The sequence below is a fragment of the Xiphophorus maculatus genome, chromosome 10, assembly GCF_002775205.1.
Source record: "Xiphophorus maculatus strain JP 163 A chromosome 10, X_maculatus-5.0-male, whole genome shotgun sequence".
Taxonomy (NCBI): Eukaryota; Metazoa; Chordata; class Actinopteri; order Cyprinodontiformes; family Poeciliidae; genus Xiphophorus; species Xiphophorus maculatus.
In genome coordinates, this window is record NC_036452.1 from 6,217,746 (window position 1) to 6,244,955 (window position 27,210).

General features: G+C 35.9%; 1 protein-coding gene across 1 annotated transcript in view; it reads right to left on the minus strand.

The window, feature by feature from the left end:
• Nucleotides 1-2,682: 2,682 nt before the first annotated feature.
• The window catches only part of atrnl1 (attractin like 1), a 70,571-nt gene continuing 46,043 nt past the window's right edge, over nt 2,683-27,210 (minus strand). The window contains exons 25-29 of the mRNA XM_005804391.3: nt 25,175-25,236; nt 19,513-19,591; nt 9,228-9,335; nt 5,702-5,816; nt 2,683-4,136 (exon numbers count right to left, since the gene is read on the minus strand). Coding sequence (XP_005804448.1) covers nt 4,012-4,136; nt 5,702-5,816; nt 9,228-9,335; nt 19,513-19,591; nt 25,175-25,236 — 489 coding nt within the window. The 3' untranslated portion in view covers nt 2,683-4,011. The remainder of the gene's footprint in view (nt 4,137-5,701; nt 5,817-9,227; nt 9,336-19,512; nt 19,592-25,174; nt 25,237-27,210) is intronic.

Here is a 27,210-nt window from a genome sequence, read left to right on the forward strand (position 1 = left end):
GTTACATAAACACCCCTCTGCTGATACTGTTTACCGACCATTTAATCAGACTAACTGTTCCCACTATAAGTCAGTTAGGACGACCAACAAGATTTTTTCCATAAATGCCAAAATATGTAAAGATTTTTTTCTTTTCAAAATCAAAATTGACATGCATTTCTTCATCTTTAGTATTAGCTTTAATATGGTGTGAACTGGGTCTAATATTTTTTGTAGTCTTCCACAAGCTTCTGATAACAGTTTGCTGTAAATTTGGCCCATTCTGACAGACAACTTATGTTTGTCCATGGCTTTTATACTGTATATACAATGTTACCACATTCAGCCCACATCTTCATAAGGTTTTTTGCTTTAATTTGGGGGTTAATATACACATTTCACACCAGAACATGTTTCCTTCCTGAACAGTATGATGGCTAGACATTCCTGTGCTGGCTTAATAAGCTGATGTTGCTAAACCTAAATGCAAAAAATAAAAATACTACGTCTACTTGGGTAGCTTCTAAACCTTTTAGTCTCTGACTGACGTTTGCTGCAGGTCCTCTGATGGAATTTGCTTCCCACAAATCATATTTCTATGCTTTCAAGGTCAGTCCAGATGATTTAAAAGGAAACCGTCTACATAAGAGTCAAAGATAACAAAGTTTACTAAATACATAAACTGAATCCATTGTGAAGTTAATACTCCATAGTCATATTGAGTAATATCACATTCTCCGTCTGTATGTGGTGTCCACTATCATTTAAGGATCTCCTGCTGGTACTGAATGCTCCTGTAGGCCACTAGAAGCTTTTTTCTCCAAGAGTGGCTGCAGCTAATGGGTACAAAATTAGTGAAGATTCCTTAAAGTAGCACTTTGGCCAACTGCCTACATCCTTGCTCAAACACACAGCAATGACAATGGAAAAAAAAAGCATGAACAATCTATAGGGAGTTAATACAATGAAGGGCAAACCTCTTAACATCACTTCGAGCTTGGAAAAGATGAATGCAATGCGTTCTTTACTTCAAAATAAACACTGAAAGCACCAAGCTAATAAAAGGTAAAATACACGATACATCCCTGCCACCAACTGCAAAGTAACAAAATGTGAAAAAGTTCAAGGGGGAAAGCAAAACACTATACGTGTTAAATGCAGTAACATAACCATAGACATAAAATTACCATGTCTATGGTAATTCTTTGTTTTACTTGAATATACAGCAATACCTAAAGGTTAAGTATTAAATTTTCTAAGTTATTTTGTGAGATTGGGCTGCAGTAGTGCCTGCTGAGTTGATGGAGAGGATAGGGTCTTGCTGGACTGGAAACACTGGAAGGCTACCTTTTTATATATATATAATATTGCGTTTGACTGGTATAAATTTAGACAATGTCACACTGCATTGCTGTTGGCTTGTAATTTCAAAACAAACAAATAAGTAGTAAGGCGAGTCTTCATTGCTTCCCACATGAAAAAAGAGAGCAAAGGGAAAAAGCCAATGGAAGAACAAAATTGCTGAATGACCCCACATTTTGCCTTAAACATTTCTCTCCAGAAAACCTGACTCATTTGTAAGGGCAAAATCGATGAAGGAGCTAACAGGTGGTCTTTACCTCCCAAGCTAAAACCAAATGGCTAACATTTGGTGCTGACAGATTTGATCCTCAAAGTGCCTAAACTGTCCCAGCTAGCGAGCAACAAACTGGGAAAAACATCAGACAGGCAACACTGGCAGATCTTTTAAATGATAACAAAGCTTATTGCTCCTTCCACCGGTACCTAATGTGAAATCACAGACCTGACAACGGACCTGGAGACCAGACCCTAAATAGAAGCAACACCGGACCTGACACAGAGAACGTCAACGACTTACCGGTGTCCGACTCCAACCACATTGTTTCATTTATGAAGCTGAAGCTAGCAGCAGCACAAACTTCTTTGCTCAACTCTTTCCTCTTCCTCCGTTTGGTCGCCTTATCTTCAATACCCCTTGTAATTTCTGCATTACTATCGATTTCAACATGCTCCGGTTCCAATTTAAAAGGCTTAAAGTTGCTCAATGTCTGGGCTGGATGGAGCTAGCACTGCTACGTGACCTAGCGTATGTCATTTACCCAGAATTCATTGCAGCGCAAACAGTATGGCGACGCCCGTGCGAGTGACAATATTTTACATTTATAAAAACACCTTGCAGTATTTTTACTCTACTATTTTTACATCTATAGTAAATAACTCCCAGACTACTGTCAAAACTAAATATGACAACAAAAAAAACATTTAACTTAAACACAATGTGAGAGATGGAAGAAAGTTTACTGCAAAAAGTTTTTTTTGTTCTGATATTTCTTCTTTTAATTTTCTGGCAATGTTGTCCATCTTTCCAATACACTGACGATGACTGATATGCAAGTTTGTCATCTGTTTCACAGAACAGCATGAGCCTGATTCCTGTGCAAAGACAAAGGATTACTCTACAAACACAAAATAAAATTAAGAAAAAACACATTAGATGGCATCATGAAATTCATCATGAGTTTTGCGACACAAAGCAGGACAATGCCCAAACAGTTCATAAAGATGCACAAATAGAAAAAAGGGGCTGACATTAGAAGAAGTGGTTTGAAGTCAACGAGAATGTGCAAGAAAACAGCAATCTGTTAGATACAAAAACATAGTAACAGAAAAGCTCCTCACAAGTGTAGCAAACCGATAATTTATTATAGATATAATAGTATCAGGTGACAAGGCCTGAAATTAACAAAAGGTTTTCACCAGTTTCATGAAAACCTGACGAAAAAAAAAAAACAATTGCGCAAGAAGACGACCCACATTTGTTCCAACGAGACACTGTACAGATGTGAAACTCCTTCAGATTTTCATGCTCCCATTTGAGCTCATGAAGAGCAAAGGCATTCTTATTATTAGCACAACTCATTGTACTTAAAAGGTGAAATAAAGTTATAGCTTCTTTTTTTTGTCATATAAAACTTACAAAACAAACTAGTAAACAGCTAGAAGAGCAGGACTTCTCTGGAGCAGCCTCTTGAAATGTCCACCATCCCAATCTCGGTTCAAAAGCATCAAAACGTCCAAAACCTTTTATTACAAACTACAGTAACTTCAGTGTTTTTTCTGTTTATTGAACAGTGACTACACCGAGAGAAAAAAATGAACATAACTACATTTTTCCCAAATAAAATGCATCCAACTTCTTCTAGATTTTCATGCCATAATTCAATGACGAATGATTTCTTCGTGGCTCCTTCACGTCTTCACCCGGCATGTCACGAGAAGGGACTCTCCTCTGCAGCATTAGTTCATGTATCCCACAGAAAATACAGACTTTAGCTTTTGCTGGATGGAGGAGTCTTATGCAAATGAACAATTATGCTTAAAAATTGCAGAAAATGCTCAAGTTGTCATGGTTTGCAATATAATTATGGGTTGTTAAGTTGAGACCTTTTCAAGTCTAAATTCTTTACAACAAAAAAAGACAAACCAGGGAAATCTGAATGATTTGGCACCCAAATGTACCACTTACTGGTGCGCAAAAGAAAAGTAAAAAATTATACAGGGTGCACATATTGGACATCTACCAACCGTTTTTGATCATATGAGGAAATTTGGTCAGCTTGTGACATTCCCAAATGCGCATTTACATTTCCTTCATGCTTTTCAAATAAAAAACCTTCATCAGTTGTACTTCAATGAGTGTGGATCTGCCATAATTTGTGGAAAACATGACAGATGTTCGTTAAGTGTAGACTGAGCTGTCCGAGCGAAAGTGAAGAAACTGAAGCCTGGCCTGGATCAGTCGCTGCCATGGATTTCTGGTGTCGGCATATTCGTAAATAAGGGACTGCGCTCACGCAAAGTGGGAGCTGTAGTGGTGAATGTTAGCAGCCAAAATAAATCTCCTACAAGTCTCTTAAGCAGGTCAAGTCTGTGGAAAGGCTTCCAGTTGTGAGACCTGAAACATGCTGGAATGACATGGCGGTTGGTCAGAAACGTAACCGCCGGATGGAGTCAGACGCAGGTCCCTTGGTGAGCTGGAGGAAGAGCTTTTCGGTTCTTTAAAGCTTGGGACTTGTCCTTGAAATCTGATGGCTTCTGTTGTGAGATGTCTACCAACGCACTGGCGACAATCAGTCCTGTAGTAAAGGACAACAGAGAGACGTATGAGGTTAGATAGATAGAAATGTATTTACATTGATCATGTGCAACTGAAGAAAACCCAAATAAATGGAAAGGACAGTGTGATTTTGTTTATTTGGTCAGAGAAGAAATTTAATTTGCAACTTATAAAATTCTGCTCAATTTGAATACAACAATAGAGCTATCTACAAGTATACATTTGCTGGTTTGACATTTCCTCTACTGACTGTAAAACTTGCCGTCTTCAAACTTTTTACAGTTTCTCTAATGGTGAGTTCACTATATGAAGGATTAATTTGGTACACAGAGGAAAAAATCCTGTTTTTCTGTTGTTAATTTTTTCCAGAGCTGTGTATTAGTGATATTTTTGTTTCATTTGGTTGTGGATACATAATACAGAATTTATTACATACAAAAAAAAACCTAAAAACTGTATTTGTTATATGTGTATTTAAAAAAAATGTTGGTTCTGCACTGCTTGCGAAATTATTAAGAGCCAGTGTAGAAGGTTGCAGACTCCTGCTTTGGACCAAAAGCAACAGTTCACCTTTTTCTATCAGACTTTGTCCTTCCACTCAACATTCCAATACTATGCTTGGATATCTGAGATGAGCTTTGGCTCCTTTACTAACTGCCAAATTAGCAGTCTTTCATATGACAGCATATTCATAACAACTTACTTCTCAATTAATAGATCAATTAATAATTATTTCCTATATTCCTATCCTCTTTTATTCACTGGTAATGTTATTTTAACAGTTTCAGCTATGAGCTTCATCGTCAAGATGTTTTTTATTGGTTTGGCAATCTGTTTAACAAAGGGAAAAAATATGGCTAATTTGCAAAATAATTACTTTTGATACATCTCTCTTTTGTAAAGGGTAAGATGACATCAAATTTCATCAAAGATAAAAGGCTTTGCAAAAAATATTTCAGCAAAAACAGTCAATGATGGGCAAAAGATAAAACAGCTTTTTTTTATATGAGGGGACATTTGACGACTGCTGCCAAGCCTGACAAGATGCACTGCAGCAATGCCGACAAGCAAATTAGAGCAAGAAATGAAATAAAACATAATCTGAGTACTGACAATCTAATATTTACTCTGGCAGTGAGGTCATCTACAATTTAAGAATGTGTTTTCTCATCAGGCATCTTTTATAACTGAGTGGTAATGTTTTTGTTTTTACTCAGATGACTCCAGCATCTGGTCAACAATATCCATTTGGCAAGAACAAATGAAAAGCTTGACCAATCTTCCAAGTAAATCCTCCCCCTCTCTCTCTCTCTGGCAGAAAATGTCTCATAATTCATTTATTAGTGCCTCAATTAAAAAGTAAAACGATGTTGCTTCAGGCTGCACTCATTGCCCAGTTTGCTTGTCAAAAGTTAGATAATTAGAGCAATAGGTGTAGCACGTGTAACACATTTAACTTCTCTATGTTGGATAATGATCCACTGTGATGATTATGATTGTGGTCTTAATTCAGATCGAATTTTTTGGGACTTATGTAACCAATTTCAGAGAAATGTGATTCACATGTCAGTGTGAGTTGCTTACCTGACTGTCCAGGTGGAGGCAGGTCAGAAAGTCCAGACGGGAGACGCATGAGGACAGTTAGCACAGCAGCCTTCCCTCCAAAACATGGCTCCATTGCAACTGGTTTAGGCGCACCCTTAAAAACAACAAAAGAAAAAACACAAATTAACAGAATTTCAGTACTAATCAAGATTTTGTTCTTCTAAATCCGATAATATGGGTAAAACAAAACAAAAAAAGGAGTATTTTTGTTCTCGACAGACAGCACCAATAACTGCAATAATGCTTTAACAAACAGCTTTCTCTGCTGGATAATACACCTTTGCTTTACCAACTAAGCTGAAATCAATGTTACTTTCTGCTCTAGTTCAAGTGATGCTTTATTTATTTTTTTAAAGGAACCAGCTGACCAAAAGTCACTCATGTCATCTGATGGAGCTGCTGCATTTAAGTCAAGACGCCCTCCTCCTGAGACAAATGGTTTGATTGGTCACACAACAAAAACACTTGTGTCCCTGTCAGACAGTCAGAGTGCCGAGGCGATGACCTACCCCTCAGACGTAATGGCCAGAACTGCTCGTATCAAGCGTGAAAAACATGTCATCCTGATAATGAATGTCAAGGGTTTCACAGCATGCTTTGGATGAAAGGACAGAAATTGTTGAGAAACAACGTGTCTGAATAGAAATGCATTTTTTTCTCCTTTCTCTGCGTGGTGGGGTTTAAAGTAGAAACAGCAAAGTCAGAGTGAAAATAACTTTTAAGTGCCTATGAGGATTGACATTTTTAAGAAGATTCTTGTGAAATTTGCGTTGAAAGCCAGATCTTCAGATAATCTGTAGATAAAAGTTGAGAACAAAAGCTAATAAAAACAGAAATAATTACTATAACTGAATTCTTGTCTTTTAATTTCTAGTAAAAGACACATTGCACTTTTGTATCCATCAGACAATTTTAAATGCCATGATCTCAGAGGAACTGCATGTTTTTTCATTTGTTTTTGTCTTCTTGCACCACAAAATTCTAAATGTTGATCTTTAATCATTTTGATATTTATCAGGTCATTACTGCGTTGCAAATATATTTGTGAAGCTAAAAAAACCTCTTAGTGTAAGTCCAAGAGGATTTTGAGGATCAACAGCTGTAGAGCTATTTAGCATTTTCAAAATATGAAGTTTTAAATTTAAACCAGTTTCCTTTTAGTCATACAACCAATCTACTTTCTACCACCAATGCGTAAAATATTTTGGTTAGTCGGAATTCTAAGATTATTCAAAGCCTATTTAGATATTTTGCATTTGTAAAATGGTCATTCATAACTCCAGAGCTTATAAATACACCAGCACAAACATGCTAATACAAGAAAACAAACAACTAAACAGTCAGGATGAGCTCTCTTTCCAGGACTGACAGGTCTCATCAATCAAACTAGCTGTTCATTACTGGCTCCATATGTCGAGTGCCTGCCATTTTGGTCTGCAGTATGCAGGCCTGAGCCTCTCTGTCCAGCAGCTGCTGACATCTTGGTCACTAAAAGCGGAGCCCGACTTGGAGGGTTAAGCCAAGCAAATAGAAAAAAATGGGTAAAAAGGATGCTGGGATCTTCTCAAACCAGTTGGAAAAGTAGAGAGGCTGATGACAAATATGGAGAGATTAGCGCTTATGGTTCAGTCATACTGGACCTAAATGTTTCAGTAAGTCAGAATCTTTCTGAGACTAACATGGTGAGACAACTTTTCTTGATTGTGTTCTCTACACAAATTCATTTGAAGAAGCACTCTAAAATTTAGTAGTTAAAGCAGAAACAGGGCAGGCAAAATAAAAGCCAGTGTCCTCTGTGTCATCAAAAAATATTTGCAACAGTTAAGTGGAAGCAGATGTTGACTTATTAGTTGACACAGAGCAGAATTAGGTTGTTTGGCGAGTTCTCCTCCAGATCATCAATCATTTAATATGTCTGTAAGTCATCCAAAAGTGCAATTGAATATTTAAAAATGTGTAAACGTTCAACTTTTAAATAGATTACTAAAAGACAAAAACATTTTAGCTCAAAGGTTTTGAGAGTTATGGGATCAATACTTCAACTTTAATGGAAAAAGAACATATTCTGTCCAATTCTTTATTAAGGGTGCAAGCCATGGAGGTGCTACAACAAACGCATTCCAGTTTACCACTGCAAATAATATTTTGGCTTTGCCTTTGGATCGAAATGTAATTTAAAAAAAAAATGTTGACATAACTGCATATTTGTCACATTTCAGAATATTTTCTGTTGGCTTTACACAGCTCAGAAAATGTCACATTGGTGCAAAGGAACACAAAAAATCTTATGTGATCATAAATCACCTGAGAACAGCAATCTTGTACTTTTACATTCTGCCTTCTGTGTTCCTCGAAATTAAGCCATAAAATAAAATGTTAATGAAGTCAGAATTATCTGTGCCCACATCTCAGTGGATCAAAAAATAATTTTGATCCTCCAGTAGCATGTAAAACTCTTCTAAAATTTGACCAAGTGGGAGTATGTATGACAGAAACATGTATGTTCTTAAAACAGAACCATGAGGTACGCCACACCAAGAAAGTGTGGACAACATTTTTTTACTAAGATAAACACAAAGCAAAAATCTAACAAAAACAGCAGCATGAATTCCCAAGAGTTTGCTCCTATCTAAAATATCTGACTAAAACATCAAAAACCCTTAACTGTCCATACAAACCTACATTAGAGTGACAAGTATGCAATTAAAACTACACTTTAATCAAGAAAAAACAGGCTGTTTCTAGCAGCGTTCTGATCCAGACGGCGCGATGCACTCACAGAACCGAGAAGCATTGCTTTTCCTCCTCTTCTTCGCTTTACATTGCCCTTCAAAACACCATAATGCCGTGTGAGTACCACTCAGCAGAATGCTCGGCGCTAATGTGTTGCCTCTTTGCAGGTTGCCACAGTGATTTTATTTCTTGCAGCGGCAGGTGACACAGAGCCCGAACCAGGCTGAGAAATCACCAGTGGTCCCTCAGATCTTATTTTGAGGACGTATCTCTTCATCTTACTTTAAACCAAGCAATATAGCATACAGCCTGGAGCCCTATGCTGAACTTGGAGCCAGACATTCCCATTTGTTTTAGAAGTATGAACAAAACAGGACTGACTGGACAGCACAGTTTAATTCTAAGCAGAAGTATATGAGAGAGAAATTGGCAGTAATAAATTAATAGAGATAAATTTTAGCGAACCAAGGCAAAAAAAAGAAAAAAACTGAAGCAGTTTGAATACCTCAAAGAAATCATCACTGATTTCTTTTTTACATGACTACTGGAAAAAAATGATTTTGATGACTTCATCATACTAGCTTTTAATTATGTAGAATTAAAGTAATAACATATTTTCTATCTCTTTAAAAGAAGAAGCAGTCAAGAAGTCAAGGTTATATAAGTTGAAAGAATATTGTGGTTATTTCTACATTTTGTATTTTGTAAATCAAAGTCAAAAAAAGAACGCATACAATAAAAATGTTGCATGAAATGTGGAATTTAGTCTTACGTCAACTAACGGCTGCAGGACTTCTGTTAGCTCTCCTCTGGCATCCAGCGAAACGGCGACGGATGCAAATGGACGACTGGCCATCTGCTGGCGCTCTCTCATCAGCTGCTGTAGAAACAAACAGATGAAACGTGAACAAACCACAGTAAACGTGATATTAAACATTTAACACATGTTCAGTGCCATTAATACAAACACTTCACCAGAATTATAACACCACTGCCACATTACTATGATCGTTTAATGATTTTTCTCCAAAGGCTTCAAGTTAAAGATCAAACACTCTTTTCCAATTAGCGAACAACTGTTAATTGTTTTATGTTTGTTTTGGAGAATTTAAGAGTAAAACAGAAGGATACGAGAAAAACAAACATTTATGCACAAAATTAATTTGCTTGGCAGCTGCTTCTGCTTGAGGAGAAATGAAGGTTTAATACACAGTCTGGAAAAGCACAGGAAATGAAAATATGAGTATGGAAAAATATTAATATGTTCAGACTTTATTCATTTTGTCTAAAAGTTGGATCCATCCATCTTGTGTTCTCTGCTTCTTTCCTAGTGTCCTTTCCTTATTTTCTACATCCCTCCTCCCTTGTCACCTTTATTGCTTTCTTTTTTCCCCATCTTCTTTCCTTGCATTTTCTCTTTTGCATCCTAATGATGTTGCTTCTTTCTCTCCTACCTTCCCAGTGCGCTACCTTCTTTCCTTATGTACTTCTACTCTTGCTTCCTACATCTCTTCCTTCCGTGTATCTGACTTTTCTTCATCTATTTCTTGTCTCTTTTGTGTTGTTCAAAATTTTGATCAAAATAATCAGTCATTCATTCTTTCTCTTCCATCCGTGCAAAGTGACAAGCAAATCTGAAGGCCTTCTCAGATTCTCGATCTGAATAAATCTTTCGACAGATTTCAAATGAGTCGTGCAATTAAGGCGGCAAAAAGCTCAACAGAAGAAACATTTGCGACATAAATAAATGAAAAATATCACATAAAAAAGCAGAAGAAAATAGAAAACATAAATTTACAACAAAACTCTGCCTTAAAAGAAATTGTAAAATTGCCTGGTTTTACACAATATTCACAATACCAATCATTCTGACTTTGGGAGTTTTCCCCCAAACTCCCAAACTTTAGTAGCTACTAAAATGCAAAAGGGACATTAATAAATATGTACTTTTTTAACCCCATCAACACACTGAATCAATATATAAAACTAAAACTATGAGTAGTAATTGATTGGTTAATGAGTCAACAACTACAGGAGAACTTATTAGGTATTTGGATCACATGGAGACATGATTTCTGTTGCCTAGATTGAGCAGAAAATATATTTTTTTCCCCCCAACTAATCAATACTGTACAACAACTAATGCCACAGAGCGCACCGTCTGATCAAAATCTAAACAGGCACCAAGGACATGACTGATTGGTATTGGGTTTGAGATGAGCTTAAGTGTGGCACATTAAGATTTGATTGTATTTCAGATCACTAAAACCCTTTAGTAGGTTTTTTTTTTATGATGATTCTCATTACTGGTGCTTCTTCTGAACCTCTCCAAGTATCATGAAGAATGAACACCAGCAAACAATTACCTTTCAAAGACCAATCAAAGACTAATCAAAGACCATAGAAATGCATTGGATCCTTTGATTGTAAATTTATCTACCTAATTTTAACCTCCTTAGCTCTATTCTATAGAGCTTACAAAATGTTCAAAAATGTTGGAATTTTCCGGGGCATGCTGTGGTGGCGCAGGGGGTTAGCACGCCCCACATTTGGAGGCCTTAGTCCTCGACGGGAACGTCGCGGGTTCGACTCCTGGTCCTGACGACCTTTGCCGCATGTCTTCCCCCCTCTCCTCACCCTCCTTCCTGTCTGCCTACTGTGGAAAAAATACGAGCCACTAGCGCCGCAAAAACTCTTCGGAAAAAAAACAAAAAAAATGTTGGAATTTTCTTAAAATGCAGATTGGTCCCTTGAGTTAAAGTTTGTGAAAAATGAATAAATATTATATTATCATTTGCCAAAAAATCTGAAAATGTGGTTAAAAAGCTAAAAGTATCACCACCTACTGGGTGGTGACACTGGGTGGTGATACAACACGTTATTAGTTTTTGCACTTATTTTTCTATAGACAATTCAAATTAAAGACCTATAAATAACGGGTCAACATAAACATTATCTGGTGCCTAAATTAAATTGAAAAAGTCTGATTTAAAACATTTTTCTAGGTTATATAAAAGGAAAGACTGATCTGAAAAATGTGGGGATTCTGTCTAGACAATATTGAAAATATAATATGGCAAACATGTCAGTATTATCAATAAATGTTGCATGGTGTAAAAGGTTAATAATGATTTATATTTACCATAAACCTTAGATGTTCCTTAGAAATAATGAATTATGTTGTAAATTTCTGCCTCAAAAAGTTTTTCTTGAAGAGTTTCCCACACTCAGTATAAATAATAGATCAACTTTAATAAGAATGTGCTTTTTAGGCACTTAGGTGTCATAGTTTCATTCCTGAACACAGTGTTCTCCTTGAGATTGGACTGACCCTGACAATTCTTGTCTCTGGACCCCCAACCTTTAACACGGAGCATAATTTAGTATTCATTGGTCTGGCTGTTAATTAGCAAAAAATATTAAGAGGTCTAGAGAGGTTGACAAGTGAAAAATGAACAAGTGAGAAAGTGACGACTTGAATCAGTGTCTAGGTGTTTATCAAAGACAAATGGCAAAAAGACAAAGTCGGGCTATTTGCAATTCTTCAGTGGCGGCCATAAGTTAGACAGCTTAAGTCATTCATGGTATATTAAAATACAGATCTGTACTGAAACATTTTAACTCAAAAATACTTTGTTGATCCCAAAGACAAATTAAAAGATTAAATAAGAATTCCAAATGCTAACAAAAGTATCACAACTTCAAATATTTCTCATGAGTGTTACATTTCTATTTAAAACAGCTAACGTCTTTAGAAATAACCTCTGATGGCTTAAGGGTCTCACATATTTTCTTCGAAGTGTCAAAATCAGCTCTCACTCATGTGGATGCTTGAGGAAAATTGCGTCATTTTGTTCGCAGAGAGGCACCCGCTTCCCCTTCCCGACACCAGACCCAGGTCAAACTATTTCAACAGAGCTCTGTGCAAAGTGTCGTGTGTTGGGGTGTGATTGGTCAGATGGTTGTTGCCATGTTTTACGCAGAAATGCACTCAGACAGCCAATTTTAATATTTTGTTTCAACTAGAAAGCTTCTACTACGTGTTTTTTGTATCCAAAGGAGACAAAAGAGAGTAAACAGAGACATAAACAGTTCCTTACTAAACTACTATTATATTAAGACTAGGCCTGTCACAATAAGAAATTTTGCCAGACGACAAATTGTCCCAGAACCTATTGCGATAAACGAGAACATTGTTGTTTCGAGACAATTTCCAAGTAATACAATAGTAATAATGAAAGAATAACTTAAGAACGCTTTCTCAAAGATCAATAAACCTTAAATTTTATGGACATTTCAACATTTGAACTGGAAGACATTTTAAAATTACCAAAATATATAAACAAAAATATATAGATAAAACAATAGAAACAGATAAAATGAATTCTGGAGTCTCTGTGGACAAAATAGTCTTTCAAAAAAGGAAAAGTTGAGACCAAAGCACCAGACTGAAGATCAGTTTTGGCAGAAAGAGAGAGAAAAGAGAAAAACAATAAATCAAGCAAACATGGCTATGTATTAAAAGTGTGTGCAAAAGCTCCAAATACAAACGTCCCACTACCACGTGACTGTGTGTGAACTGTTCAGCTTCGTATGAATGTCAGATATGTTACCCTCCATGTGTGGGGTGTGAATGACTATCAAATTACCTTTTCTGTGATTATATAGGCTTTAACATAACATTTCTAAAGTAAAAATAATTTACTGGTCTTATGCACTTTTAGAATTTGAAGAGTGCTGGATTTTCATTCAGTGCAGGTCAAAATCATCCAAATAACAGAAAAATGCCCTTGAAATACTCTTTTCGTGCGATGAATCTATATGAGTTTATCTTTCCAAAAGGAGTCAATGAAATAAATATTTTTAATGATATTCTGGTTTATTTAGATGCGCCTACATCTTAAATGTTAAGCCTTAACTTAATCTAATGTGCCAACAAATAGAATTAAAGCATTTTGGAGACCCCACTCAGTGCCGTGGAAACGTATTGGTACATGGTGAATAAGTGGAAAGTGGTGCTGCTTTGTTCAATCTGAAAACCTTCCCTCGGGGAGGTAGTGAAAAAAATAACACCCACATAAAATTGACATTGATCACCTGATTGATTTTTCCTTTTTTAAACTTTATATCTGATGCCCGATGTTAAATTGTTGTACATCTCTGCCATTAAACATCAAACCGACAATACAAAACCGATAGATTTGAGCTGCTGGGTCACAATGGGTCAAAATGAAAAATGTTGCCCTTTTCAAAAAAGATAAACGCAGGATGGGGGGGGGCCCGGCGAGGTTGTTCCAAAACAAGAAAACAGCTCAAGGCTTATTACGGTTTCCAGCACAAAAAGCTTCAAATCCAACAACATTCATCCTAAATGTCAGATAGCAGTAATGTTATTTATCATGTTGCAGAATTCATTTTAACACAGCAAAGCACAAGACGGGAGCAAGAGCAAAGTCTAGCACCTGCCATCAGAAATGTGCCAAGAAAGCAGTGGTTAAAAAGGGCCAGAACAATACCTGAGAGACTGGAAATGAATGCTAAGTTAATGACAAAAGGCAAGGCTGAACTCTGTAAAACCAATTAACGTTTATGCAATGACAGACTGATTTTGTCTAGAGTACAAGCTGGAGCCATTCACAGTTTTGATAAGGGTGGGCTTGCAGCGCATTGCTATGCAACTTGATTAATTTGGCAAGTGAGGGCATGAATTATCTGTTGAGTGAATACAACATTTTGTTCCCTTCATTGGACTGTATGAAGGGGTGGGTGTCATCCCGCCTCCGAGCGCATTTCACACCGATGCAGGTCACTCTGTCCCTTTCAAAGATCACCGGTTATGCCCACAGGCTGGCTCCTTTAAAGTGAAACAATACATAAACATGCAGTCAAATGTACATACACCATTGCTTTCCTCATGGCAAATATGTTGGAGGCAATTTACACCTTGCATGTGGCCGCTTGTTGGACAGTCTGAACACGTACTGTGATTAATGGACTTCAGATAACCAGATGAAGATATCCAGTGGTGTCCTGCCACACTTTCCAAAGCTGATATGATGCTGGAAAGGCTGAGGTGTTCTGTGTGGGCTAAGATATCAAATTCAGGAACAGAATATTAATTAACGGGCCCAATTTCAATGTAAAGTGAGGGGCTAAATAGTGAAACAAAACATTTTCAAGGGCAACTTCTGAAGGATTCAAAAAAGGTGCTAAATTATTTTGCACTTAAATGTTAATCTTGACAAATAAAAACGAGTGAGCTAACTTGACACCCAAAAAGGATTAGGAGAAAGATTATCTTATTTGAGTCCTAATTGTCCTCGGGGGGACATTCAAGCCTGAGCTAAAGCAAACACATTTACTTTAAGTCTATAAAAATAAATAACAAAAAATACCTGGATTTGAAGATTTGGGAGTGAAGAGTTTAGACTAGTTGGTTTGTGAAAAAGTATTTGCGCACTAACAGATTTCTTCTGTTTTTGCTGCTTTTATTTTTTTATTTTTCCTACACAGTTGAGACCAAAATTATTCATTCCCAAGTAATCTTTTCACTTTATAAACACCATTCTTCTGACTTGAAAGGATTTAGATGTTTGCTAGAATACTAGCTAAAATGTTTGCTAAAATGTCCGATAGATTTCAGCCACAAAAAAAAGCTTCTATGTTCAACTTACAATATATTGATAAGATTTAAAATAAATGACTCATTTCCATTGAAGATTACGAGTGTCTGGAAAATGCCAGGGTTCTACATCATTCCAAATACGTGCTATTCTATATCATAACGATCATCCTGATTATTTGGGAACAACTGATTTCATCAAATTAACATGAGCTCCACCAGACGGCATGGCAAGCGAAGAGGAACAAAATGACTCCCAGTTGAGAAGATAAAAAAGGCACAAGTATTGACCCCTGAGGCCTCCCACACGTAAAAAAGGTCAAAGAGACACAACAAAACCAGGCAACTAAAAATAAAACCACTTAAGAACTACACTAGATACCAACAGAGATGCAAGGACACTTCTCAAGTAGAACTGGGGATTTGACGGACAGCAAGTATTCAAAATATTTAGTATGGGGACAAACAACACCGTGAAGCTAGTAGGCCATTTCAATTCTGGCTTTGAATGCCCCAGAAATCCAACTAACGTTAAGAAACATAAAGTCCTCTATTCAGACAACCAAAAGAACACAGCAATCCTGAAAGTCATGCTTTTGTAATAATTCTCCATCGATGCACTGATGAGACTATATTGAGTAAATAATAAAGCCTTTGAAAATACAAACAACCCATCACCACTGAGCATCACAGTTGATTTTTAAAGGTCTGGCTTCACATGTGTGTAAAACACAGAGGAGCTGCATTAGATAAATCCATGTTTGTGTGTGCAACATCTTTGCAGTTCTCTCTTGTAAAATGTCAGCACACCCCTCCTTTCTGTTTTCCCCCACAGGTAGCGTCAAAGAGGTCAGCCTTTGTCCTCCTATGTGGCATTTAGAGCTGTTGTGTCTTCCTCCCTGCGGTCCCTGCTTAAAATCCAAGTCCCATCACTTAACTTCAACCAAAATTATCCAAATTAACCGGCGCACCTCTGTTATCATGTCCCTTTAAATCCTAGACAAAAAAATAAAGCCCTTATCTAATTATTGTTGTGGTGTGGAGGACATCCAGCTCTTTGGAGATAAAAAGTAATTCAAGGAATTGCAGTGTTCTAGAAACCCTTCAAAATTGTCCTTTACTCACAGTCAATTTTCAGAAACACAATTTGAAATGACTGCTTGCTTAAATAGAGATCTTCCTAATAAAAATATTACAAGAGAAAAACCCAACCCCAAAGAAAATGTGCTTCAAATTCAAGTCAAATTCAAGACAATCCATAATTATAAATACCTTTAACACCAGAAAGCCAGTTAAAAAAAAACATTTCATCAGATGCCCAAGTGCCCCATAGCTTGATCACAGTTTCATTATCAGCCCAGCCATTTCTGAAAGCCTCATTAAAACTCATTCATTCCATGTCCTTACAGAAGATGAGGACTCAAATGGCCCCAGGACGAAAGTTTCCATCCCTCATTTCACCAAGACCCATAAATACAAAGACACAGTGAGGAAGAATCAGGGAACCATTTAGTTTACAAGTAAAACAAAACTGTCAAGGCTCAATCGGCTCATTTATAAACTACGCAAGGATCACCTTCAACTCATCTATATGTCCAGGTAAGCAGACAAACTGTGCATTCATTTCACTGTAAGCAATTAAACAACAAGCAGATGGTCTGGTTAGCACTAAAACCTCCCCAGATTGACCGCCTATTAAATGGACCCTAAAGGGTCCTGTAAGAATCTCTATAAGTGATTTTACTGATTCTTGTATTACGGAAGAGTAGCTTTAAAGATTGCAACATGTGAAGTCGTTTAAAATCTATTTGCAAAGAACAAGTACAACTTGAGCGGTGAAGGGCATCCTCTAGGCTGCCACAGCTTTCAGGAAAAGGTTACCAACACAGATTCTGAATACAATGTTTCTTTAAAAGTAGGCCAACTGAAAATGCCACACCAGAGCTGTAGAAAGCTGTGTGTCTTAGTAAAGTGTTGATGTCAAGGATACAGCTTAGACATAAAGTGGTATTTTACTTTTACCAACATGTCTCTTATGATTGGAGACAACTCCCAAAACATGGACGTTTTGGGAGTTGCTCACCGTTCCAAAGTTAATCTGGTAGAGGGTCAATGTGAAGAACTAAAGATTAGGGTGATGAAAAAGAGACCTTACAAGATCTGAGACGTTGAACAAAAAACATTTAATTGCTAAGAATGATGTTTTTTGACATGACATTTTTAAATCAAATTTAGCAAACCCAACCAAAATTACTTCAACAGGGAAAATATGGTCTGATTTAAAGTCAGACATTAACCATTTATGTCTAAATTATGTAAGTAGAGGATTTTTACCTGCAAATATTTTTTATGATCAAACTAAAAACAAAGAGATTTCAGGAATGCTTAAAAAGCTTTCCCAAACAATCACTGCAAGGATAAACCGAAGTTTTGCAACTGAACAAAAAAGGCTTTCCTCTGAAGAATAAAAATTGTAATGTGGAACAAAAAAGAAGTTATGGTTGATTTAGTCCTGATCTAACCAGTTCCAGAGTGATGAGTCCATCTGGATAAAGAAAAGCTCAAGATGAACTCAAAATTAATAAACTTTTTCTATCAATGTCCCTTTTTCTTACTTCACTGGAAGATGAAAATTCCACAATTCATTGGTCTTAAATTGTGAATGAAGAGTTCAGGGAGCATTAGAGATCATTTTCACACATGGATTCTTCCCAACAAAATCCAGAATTTAATCACTTTTAAAAGCCTTTGGATGTCATTGTAGAGAACTTTATGAAGAAGTTCAACTGAACTGTAACAAGGTACACTTTCTGAGAAAAGATGCATCTAAGTCTGTCATTGTGGTGCAACAAAAAAGGGCACAATCAAACGCAACAGGGATCAAACATTGACATTTTCTTTGACCCAGTAAAGTAGTTTTTTTTTTTTTTTGGTCAACTAAAGAACAGATCATAGACATGTCCAAAGCAGACACAAAAATAGTGATCATCTGCTGTCATTACATTTTATTGACTTAATTTTTTTTGGACAGGCATGAGTCAGAGACAGAGCAGTAATCATTTTTGTTTATTTTCAATAAATCAATTAGAGGGATATGAAATTCTGATCCCCTAATTATTAATGTCATTCCCAAAGTGGAAATGAATTGTGAGAGCTTCATTAACAGACTACAGGTCATGCAGAGAGATCAAAATGAAATTCCTGCTGTTAAATACCCAACAGCACCCAGGATAACAGCAGATTCAACCCCAAAGAGATGGAAATTACCATCAGTTCAGAAGCAGGAAATTTTTCCAATGCAGTTTTAGATTAAGAGCAGCAAGGTGAATTTGCATTTCGCCTCTCCTTCATTTTCAGAACAGAATTCTTCTGACCTACTTTTATAATTTCCACTGCCAATCACCACATCTTTCACATCTTTTCATCCAAATCCTTTCATTCCACCACTGAATATTAATCATTAATATTCCAGCTCCTTTTTCATCCCTACTGTCTGCTTGGTTCCCATTCCTTTCCACTAAATGTAAACCCACACTAGGCTTGAATAATTATCCACTTTCAACAAAATTATTTGACAACATAATTGATCCAATTGTAGAGCACAAGATTTTGCTGGCAGCTAATCAAAACTTTCTTTAGAAGTGGTCAAAGGCTTTTAATGAGATGTGAGCCCTTTTTAAGACTCAATTGTCCTGGCTGACTAAAACACATGGCTAAAACGACGCTAGCCTCTTTGCTTTAAATATTTTTCAAATCCCAAATGTTAATCACAAACATTTAAGTCTACTTTTTCAATATGGTCGCGGTGCATTATGGGTTAATATGGGATACTGGCAAACCTCCAGTTCATTTGGAGGAACACAGCAAAAGTTCAGCAAATCATGATGAGGAACTTCTGGAAAAACATACATAAAATTTGACCCAAATCATACATTTAAAAGGTAATGCCACCAAATACCAATAAAACGTCTGTTAACTTCCTAAATTTGAAGAAACTTCGTAAAGGTTTCCCTGAAAATGATTTAGCAAATGGAAATATTTTTGGGATCTCACCTAAAACAAAGAGTTTAGTCTGATTTCATGTGAGTCAATAAGAAAAAGGTCAGGCTGTTGGCTCAAGAGGGTGAAATTTGTGTTACAATATCATCTTTCCATAAAAAGAAAGGGCTAGATGAAAAAGATGCCAATTTTAACATTCATACTATATCAACTTTAGCTACAATTCCTCACATATTCAGTTCAGCATCCGACTTAACCATAAATGGCCAAGACTGCCAAACACGTTTGATAAACTCAGCTGGAAAAATACAAAATTATGTGTATATTCAAATCATTTTAAAATGACTAATCTGCAGACTTGTATTCACTCACACGAGTTTCATAGAAGTGCCTTAAAGGTAATTACTCAGTTCTGCTTTAAACGTCATGGACTTACTTCTCTGCGTCGTGACGCCCAGCAGGTCTGTTTGATCTTCCACACCACTGCTGCCACCAGGAGCAGAGACAGAAAGCAACTGGGATGAAAAAAAAGAAGAAAAAACAAGCAGGGTTACAATTGAATCAAAATATGTCTCCTTTAACTTATTTAGCCATTTTTAAAATAGAAAACGTTGATCCTTAATAAAGCAGACTGTAGTTATTGGAGGTTTGTTTTTGAACTTCTACCCTTACAGGAGATTTCTTTATACATTTTTGCTGATCTGAAGAAAGCATGTCATTAAACAAAACCTGAAAGGAATACAAGGCAAATCCAAATCTGTATAAATGTACTTTCAACTTCGAGAAACACAATCGGGCAAAATGATTTGAGGAGGTAGAACTTTAAAATATCGTTAGACTGAAATATTTTGGCCGATTACTTCGATTAATAACCCAACACTGTGATCATTAATCAAGGGAAAGTCAGCAAGATCTAAGCTGATCTGGGAGGGGAAATTTGACTGATTGAGAGCTTCCACTTCATTATCCTTTTGATGTATAATGTCAGGATGATTATCCACTAAAGAGGCCGTTTTTAAGAGTTGGTTAGAATGGTGAAGTTTGAGTTTTACATAAAATTTCTCAAAAACAGATTAAGATTTTTTTTTTTTTTTTTGTGGATAAAACTGTCTACATTAGATTTCTGCTATCAAATTCGAATCAATCCAAAAACAGAAAATGTTGTTCCTTTAGTAATATAGTAGGTGTGGGAAAAATTATGGGGCTTGAAAAAATAATGGTATAAAGAGTTCTTACAGTTTTGAGAGCAATAGAATAAAACCACAATGTTATGATATTCAGTAGATTTTATTTAAAACTAACACAAACACATTATACAATATGGTGGATTATTTTGGCAGCTGGATTATTTCTGCTTTTATTAAAGGCATTGTCTTATTTTTTTTATATTTTTTTGTCAAATACTGTGAAATCACATTGAATGTCATCATAGATGAAAATTTCAAACTAGCCCATGCCTATACGCCAAAACATCTTATTTTTCTCTAATTAACACTGAATAAAAAAAGGACATAAAATTGTTCTGTATGTGCAGAAACCAAGTCCAATAGCTGTCATCCCAGCACTGTCCTGGTGTCTTAGGAGACGTGCTAAAGTTTTTGTCATGTACACACCAGTAAAACGAGCAAACATCTCACAGGAGACAGACAATCATCTCCGATGTTACGAGCCAGTTTGTTTGGTATGTAAACTTCAGGTCGCCACGTGTTCTAGATGTGTTTGATCAGATGTTTGAACAAGGTGATAACAGTGAAGATCAGCATAAAACCGGAGCTCAAATCTGCTGCTTCAGTTAAACATTTTATTTCTGTGACACCACAAAAAAAGAAGCATCTGCTCTCTTAAGGGCTGCTTATCAGATGCAAACAATTCAAGAAGCCTCTTAAAATGATAAATCACAAGAAAAACAACATTTATGGTATTTTTCTGAGTTAGTGACAGAATAATTTAAATATGAAATAAGCATTTTGTGCACACATCCATCCTAAAATGTTTTGATTTTAAAAAAATGGCTTGATCTCATAGAAGAAGAAAGAAATGACAACATTAGAAAAGTCGTGATGTCCGTTCTCTGCTCCTTATCTCTCCTTCAAGGAGCTCTAAAATACCCTGTGGGGTGATTTGACATTTTGTCATCAGGCTGATTATGTTTCCTGCAGGTTCAAGTCTCCTCAAATCTTCCCTCACATCCACAGACACACTCCGTCACACACACAAAAAACAGCTCATTAGTGAATCAGTGCTATTCCTTGTTTTTCTTCTTGGGTTTATGGGTCACTGAGAACTGGACAACACAGATACAAACAAAGGCTAAATGGAATTATTATGATCTGCCTACCAAATGGGAAAAACACAAACAGTTCACTGCATTCCTGTGGAAAATAATGCATATGATTAAGTGTGAAAAAATGAAAGACTGAGACTGCGTTCAAAGACTCGGACGGGTGAAGCTTAAAAAAACAAAAAAGGTATTTGCAGCCTTAAACTGTATGTTTGTTATATGAACACAATGAATGACTAAAATAACATGCAGATAAAAATATTTAATCTTTTAAGAATGTTCAGATTTTTTAAATATTGTTGAGTTTTCTGAAACAGAAAAATATAAAGTTGGTTGAACCCGATTTTCTTTTATACTTAAAACGTGAGAAAACGAAGATATTAACTTCTTGCGTAAGGGGATGGGAATTGCTGCATTTGCAGAGTTTCATCTGAAGCTTCGAAAAGTTAATTTCAAAGCTAATGACAGATGCTAACTGTAAAGGACATAGCATAAACAAGCCAACCTGTTAAATTGTGTCAGTTACAAAGGATCTTCAAGGTCTGTGAACATCTTTTATGTTTTTTTAATCTACTTTTGCTTAACTTTAGCTTTGCTAATATAATTGGAAACAGATTGTGGCAGATTGTGTGGTTTGGTCTTTGAAATAAGGTAATCTGTGTAACATTGGATTTTTTGTGCCATTGACTCTTATGAATGCTATAAATACATTATCATTGTAATTGTGTTTTTATTGAACCACTTTCATTTCTTAATGTTGGAATATCTTCTTATTTTCATGCTTTACCATTTTTATATACAGTATATTTTCATGTATTGTAACGCAACCAATCTGCATATGTATTGGAAAGAAACAGTTTTAATGCATTTTGATTTTGAATCCAAAGTTTTGGCCCATACGGTAGGAGGAGCAACTTAATTTGCTTTATACATTTAATATATTCTACAAACAACTTTCCAAAAAAATTAATAAGTAAAAATCTGAATCAATGTTTCTGCAAATTTTCGACAATTGAGGCTCGAATTAATAAATTACTCACCAACTGCTGAAATTTCAGTGAGAAAGCAGGCCCACTGCTAACAATCACAGATAAGTGGATGCCGCAGCATATTTCTGCAAGATTTTGATTGTTTTATTTCTTCTCTTCTCAAGCTTCCTGTTGAAACAGCCCCATCCTGGGAGAAACTGTAACACTCTGCAAGAAAGCTGAAGGGCCATCATTGGACTTTCAAATCGATCAAATATCCCAAGAAAGTTTCAGAAAAAGTCATAGAAGATACTAGTTTTGCTACAGTGATGTGATTTAATCGTTTAAGGCGGTTGCAGCATGCCTATTAAACAATAATACATTGAAGGCATTTGTCTATGAGGAATGGGCAGCAATTGTTCAGGTATGCTAGCAGAAGCTGGAGTCTGGCTATTAATCTCGTTTAATGCAGGTCATAACAATAAAAAGGTGCTTTATTGCTAAAGATGTTTGTCATGAAGAGGTTGAATGATGAGACCAAAGTTGTCATTGAAAGAGGAATTTTCTCTATAATTTGGAGAAACCACCTGCAATGTTATATTTGTTGAGATAGTTCATTTGTTCTTCTTTCATTTATTTAGCTTCTAGTTCATACATTTTGCAAATTAAAAACATGTCAACTTTTGTTTTCTGATGTTTAATTTTTTAAAGCAAGAGAGTGAAATGGATATTTTTTCCCCCTTATTTAACCGGGTAAAACCTCACTGAGACCAGATCTTATTTGCAAGAAGTACCTGGGCAGAAAATCTGCAGGACACAACAAGTAAAACAAATTTATCCATAATAACAATATTTGAATGAATTATATTCTAGATTTTGTTCTTTAGTAGTTTTTGTTGATGTTTCTCATTACATTCAGTTAAAGTAAACATTTTATCTCTGATGCTAAAGGAATCTAAGATTAAAAAATATTTTCCTCCCCGTTTCAATAGCCAGCGATTAATCCTTCAGATTGATTTTGGTGGTTTATTATATCTTGGAGTTCTAAAAATATTTAGATTTCAAAACTAAATATAAATGTACAAAAAACCTGCATTTTATCCAAAAGGTGTAGTTTTCTGCGTAAATAATATCCACAGCTGTCTGTCTCAGCTTCGCCTTTGAAGGATTCCAGATTCATTCTGTTCAGACTGTAATATGATCAGCTGGAGGCAGCGGCTAACTGACTCTGTGACAGCTTGCTGGAAATGTATTGTGGATTGGGTGCTGATGGACAGCTGCCTTAGGGTACGGCTCTCCATTATGACTACACACACACACACACACACACACAATTTAAGCAAACCGGAACTGCACACCTATAAACGCAAATCAACAAATGTAGAGAAGCTACACAAGATGTGTGTTCTTAATAACACAAGCAACAGACAAATGCTACAGTATAACGTTGGAGAGTACAGGTGTATAAAAAGTATGCAGACTTTATATCATTTTTTTACAGTATGTAATTGAAAGCATAAGTGCAGAAATCACAAACGCATCATCTTTATGCACTCAGACATTAATGTGTGTTTCAAACAGCTCGACCTATTCATTAGAAACATTTTAATGATGAAAGACTTCCTTCACAGTTCTGAGCAGGAAAGAAATGATTAAGAGCCCTCATATCCTGATCACCCACGCCTTCTCTTTAGATGCCACTTACAGGGAATTATGCACATTCTTTAAGTGTTAATGGTAGTTAATGTGCCACTTTAAAACACGTATAAGTAATAAGAAACATGGAGGGGAGAATGAAGTCGTTGTTAATAATCATTCTTGACTGATTAAAGGGATTTAATGCATAGCTTATACAAACAAAGTACAGTTAGTTTCTAAGAATCAGACTTTTTGACTCTATAAAATAAGTTATGAGAAATGGTTCTCCAAAGTTTTCTCTGGATGTTTTCAGTGATTTTGTGTGAATAAGCTGCTAGTTTGTGTTAAAAATACATTTAAACTAAAGGAATGAAAGGATGTTATATCTACACATCAGGTAAAGTATTAACAAGCCAAAAACTCAAAACAGTAATCTTACGGCTTCTGGTTTTTCATTCCTGTTCTTAAAACTCTCCAGTGTAAATATTCTAAATATGAGGACAGTTTTCAGGAAGCTAATGTGTTGGTTTAAATCATCAATATTTAAAGAGAAGAAGTCATCTTTTTTTCCCCCTTGTGGGCAGGAAGACCAACCTAGCAACACCTGACCCTTCCTCCAACATCCTGTTCTCCAGTCTTTCCCATTTTGAAGAGTGGCTAGTTTTAAATTTATGTCTCAGAATTAAAAGAAACGTGTATAAACATATTTAAACTATAAGCTATTTAAATATTAAAAGTAATGAATTATTTCATAACATTTATCAGACAAGAATAGTTACAAAAGACAACAAATGTGGTATTAATTGATTTTGTAAAAACAAATTTTTTTAACCAAAGATTTTTTTTAACCACACACAAATGTAGCCTGATTTGAAGTTTGATTTTTTTCAAACAAATATACAAGTGCAAGATTATTCATTTTCAGGCTTTTCATCCATTTGCCAGGAATGTCATCACCTATGTTCAGTGCTGTTTGAGGTGTAAACTATTAAAGAATATAGAGTAAATGCATAGAGGAATATGGATATTCCTGAGGGAATATCCTTCAAAAAATCTGTAGAACAAATTTTCAAAGCTTTTAAACAAAAACAATTACATGAAAACCTTGTACTAACAAGGTTAAATAGTTTATATTTATTATATTTAATGAGTATTCTTTCAAGAAATATCAAAAGCGATAAAAAGACTGAACTGCTCAGTATAGTACTTACCTAAAAAACGTTACAAAGAATTGGACAAGGTCCATAATACTGTTGTGTTGGGAGAAGGCAATCTATTGGAGAAAAACAGACGACAAATTAGAAATTTCTGAGTGGTCTAGAAGAAAATCTGCAAAATGTGAGTAATGGTTAATACAATTATATCAAGAAAGGTAAAAACCACAATACAGTTACATTTTTCCATTACACCAAACCTGCCTTTGAACATCCAATAACCTCTGACTGATTTGCCGGAGTTGAAATGTGACATAGTGAGGAGGTTAATGTGACGTGGCACACACAGGTCAAGTCAGCGCTAAGAACCAAGTTGGCCTGTTAAAGGTCACTGATTCACTCAAAGACTTATTAAAACCAGCATTAAAAAAACAAAAAAAAAAACTCCACAAAAAATGTCTGATGTAATATTGTGGACAGAGATGAGAACAAGGTAGAAGTTTCTTTAAGTTGACATCAAAACTCATTTGCTCAACTGGATGGATGTGGTGTGAAGGAACGGCCTGACCTGCAGCAATCGCAGTCAGGCCTCAAACTGCAATTTACTAAAACACATACAAGATAAAACTGGGAATGAACAATACCTTTTACGATAAAGGTCACAATTAATTAGAGCTGAAAAGGCATTTTTTAGCTAAAAACGCAGGAACCAACTGGAATACATTCTGATTATAACTATGTAACGGACACAAAGTGAAGCCTCTCAGCCCTCATGTTTCCATGTTCAGACTGGATGAAGAGTTTAGGAGTTTCAGCTTCTACAGATGAGCCACCTTCTATTTAAAAAGAGACCAAATGTAATTGAACAATTGATTCCAACATCACTTCATTTACTATTTCTTTATTATGAAATACAGCTATGAGTTTCAATGCGTTTGAGGTGTTATGTGATCAGCAATCACAAATTTGTACATATTTCTCTAGTGAAATGAAAATGCACTGTTCTTTAAAAATTGTCACCACTAAAAATCTGAAAAGTCTGGAGTAAATTTGTTATCTGACCCCCTGTGTTCTAATGTTCTTTAATAAAATGAAGGCTACAGATTATCTAATTATTTTAAAAAAATAGCTGAATTATGGGAAGCTGGTCAGAGTCGATGGAAAGACAAACAGAGAGCAGAGGATGTGAGCAGAACTCCAGCTGTTGCTTTTAGAATCTCTTAAAGAGACAGTAACCTTTAACTGAGAACAAAACAATGCACCAACAATTACTGCATAAGTACCGTATTTTCCGGACTATACTTAAAAGCGGCATCTTTTTCTTCGTGTGGTTTTCATGATGAGGGGGTTTGAGTTTAAAGAAATTTCTCCGTTGTGCCTGCTGCTAGAATGTGCTTATTCTAAATGAAAATTAGCGCTTTCTCTTTCCAATTTTGACTTCCAATGATTCACTTGCTAAAGAGTCCCCTGGTGGTTGAAGAAAAATCCAAAGAAAAGCCGAACCGGGCTTTAAGCCGCATGGTTCACAGCGTGGGGAAAAAGTAGCGGCTTATAGTCAGAAAAATCCGATAAATACAGAGAAATGCTAAAAGAAAAAAAAATCCTCCACCCCTCAAGACTGGGGTGAGGATTCAACTTCCGGCTGTTGATCTTGTTAATGTTTAAGATCAAAGCGTATCCAAATTTAAAAAGCGAATAAGATGTATTGACTAAAATGGTGTAAAAGAGGAGAGACAAATTCTTAGGACGAAGCTTGGAAACTGCCAGGATATACAGGCAAGAAATTTTCTTATAGTTGCTGTGATTTGTGAGCATTTAGAGGCTTATCTGTACATAAACCTGAGGCTAGAAGGTTTTAAATAAAAACACTCTAATATGGATTGGTTTTACACTTACAAATGAAGACATAATAAAAGCATACACAAATATTAGATTGATAGGAATCTAAATGTATACACACATCACCAGTTATTTTGGTGATTTGTTTATTGTTGCCTCAAAGGCAATATGTCCAGTGAAAAATGAGCCAGGAATATGGTTCATCTTCATTAAAGGAGAGATTACAGACAGCCCTAGCAGCTAAATCATATATG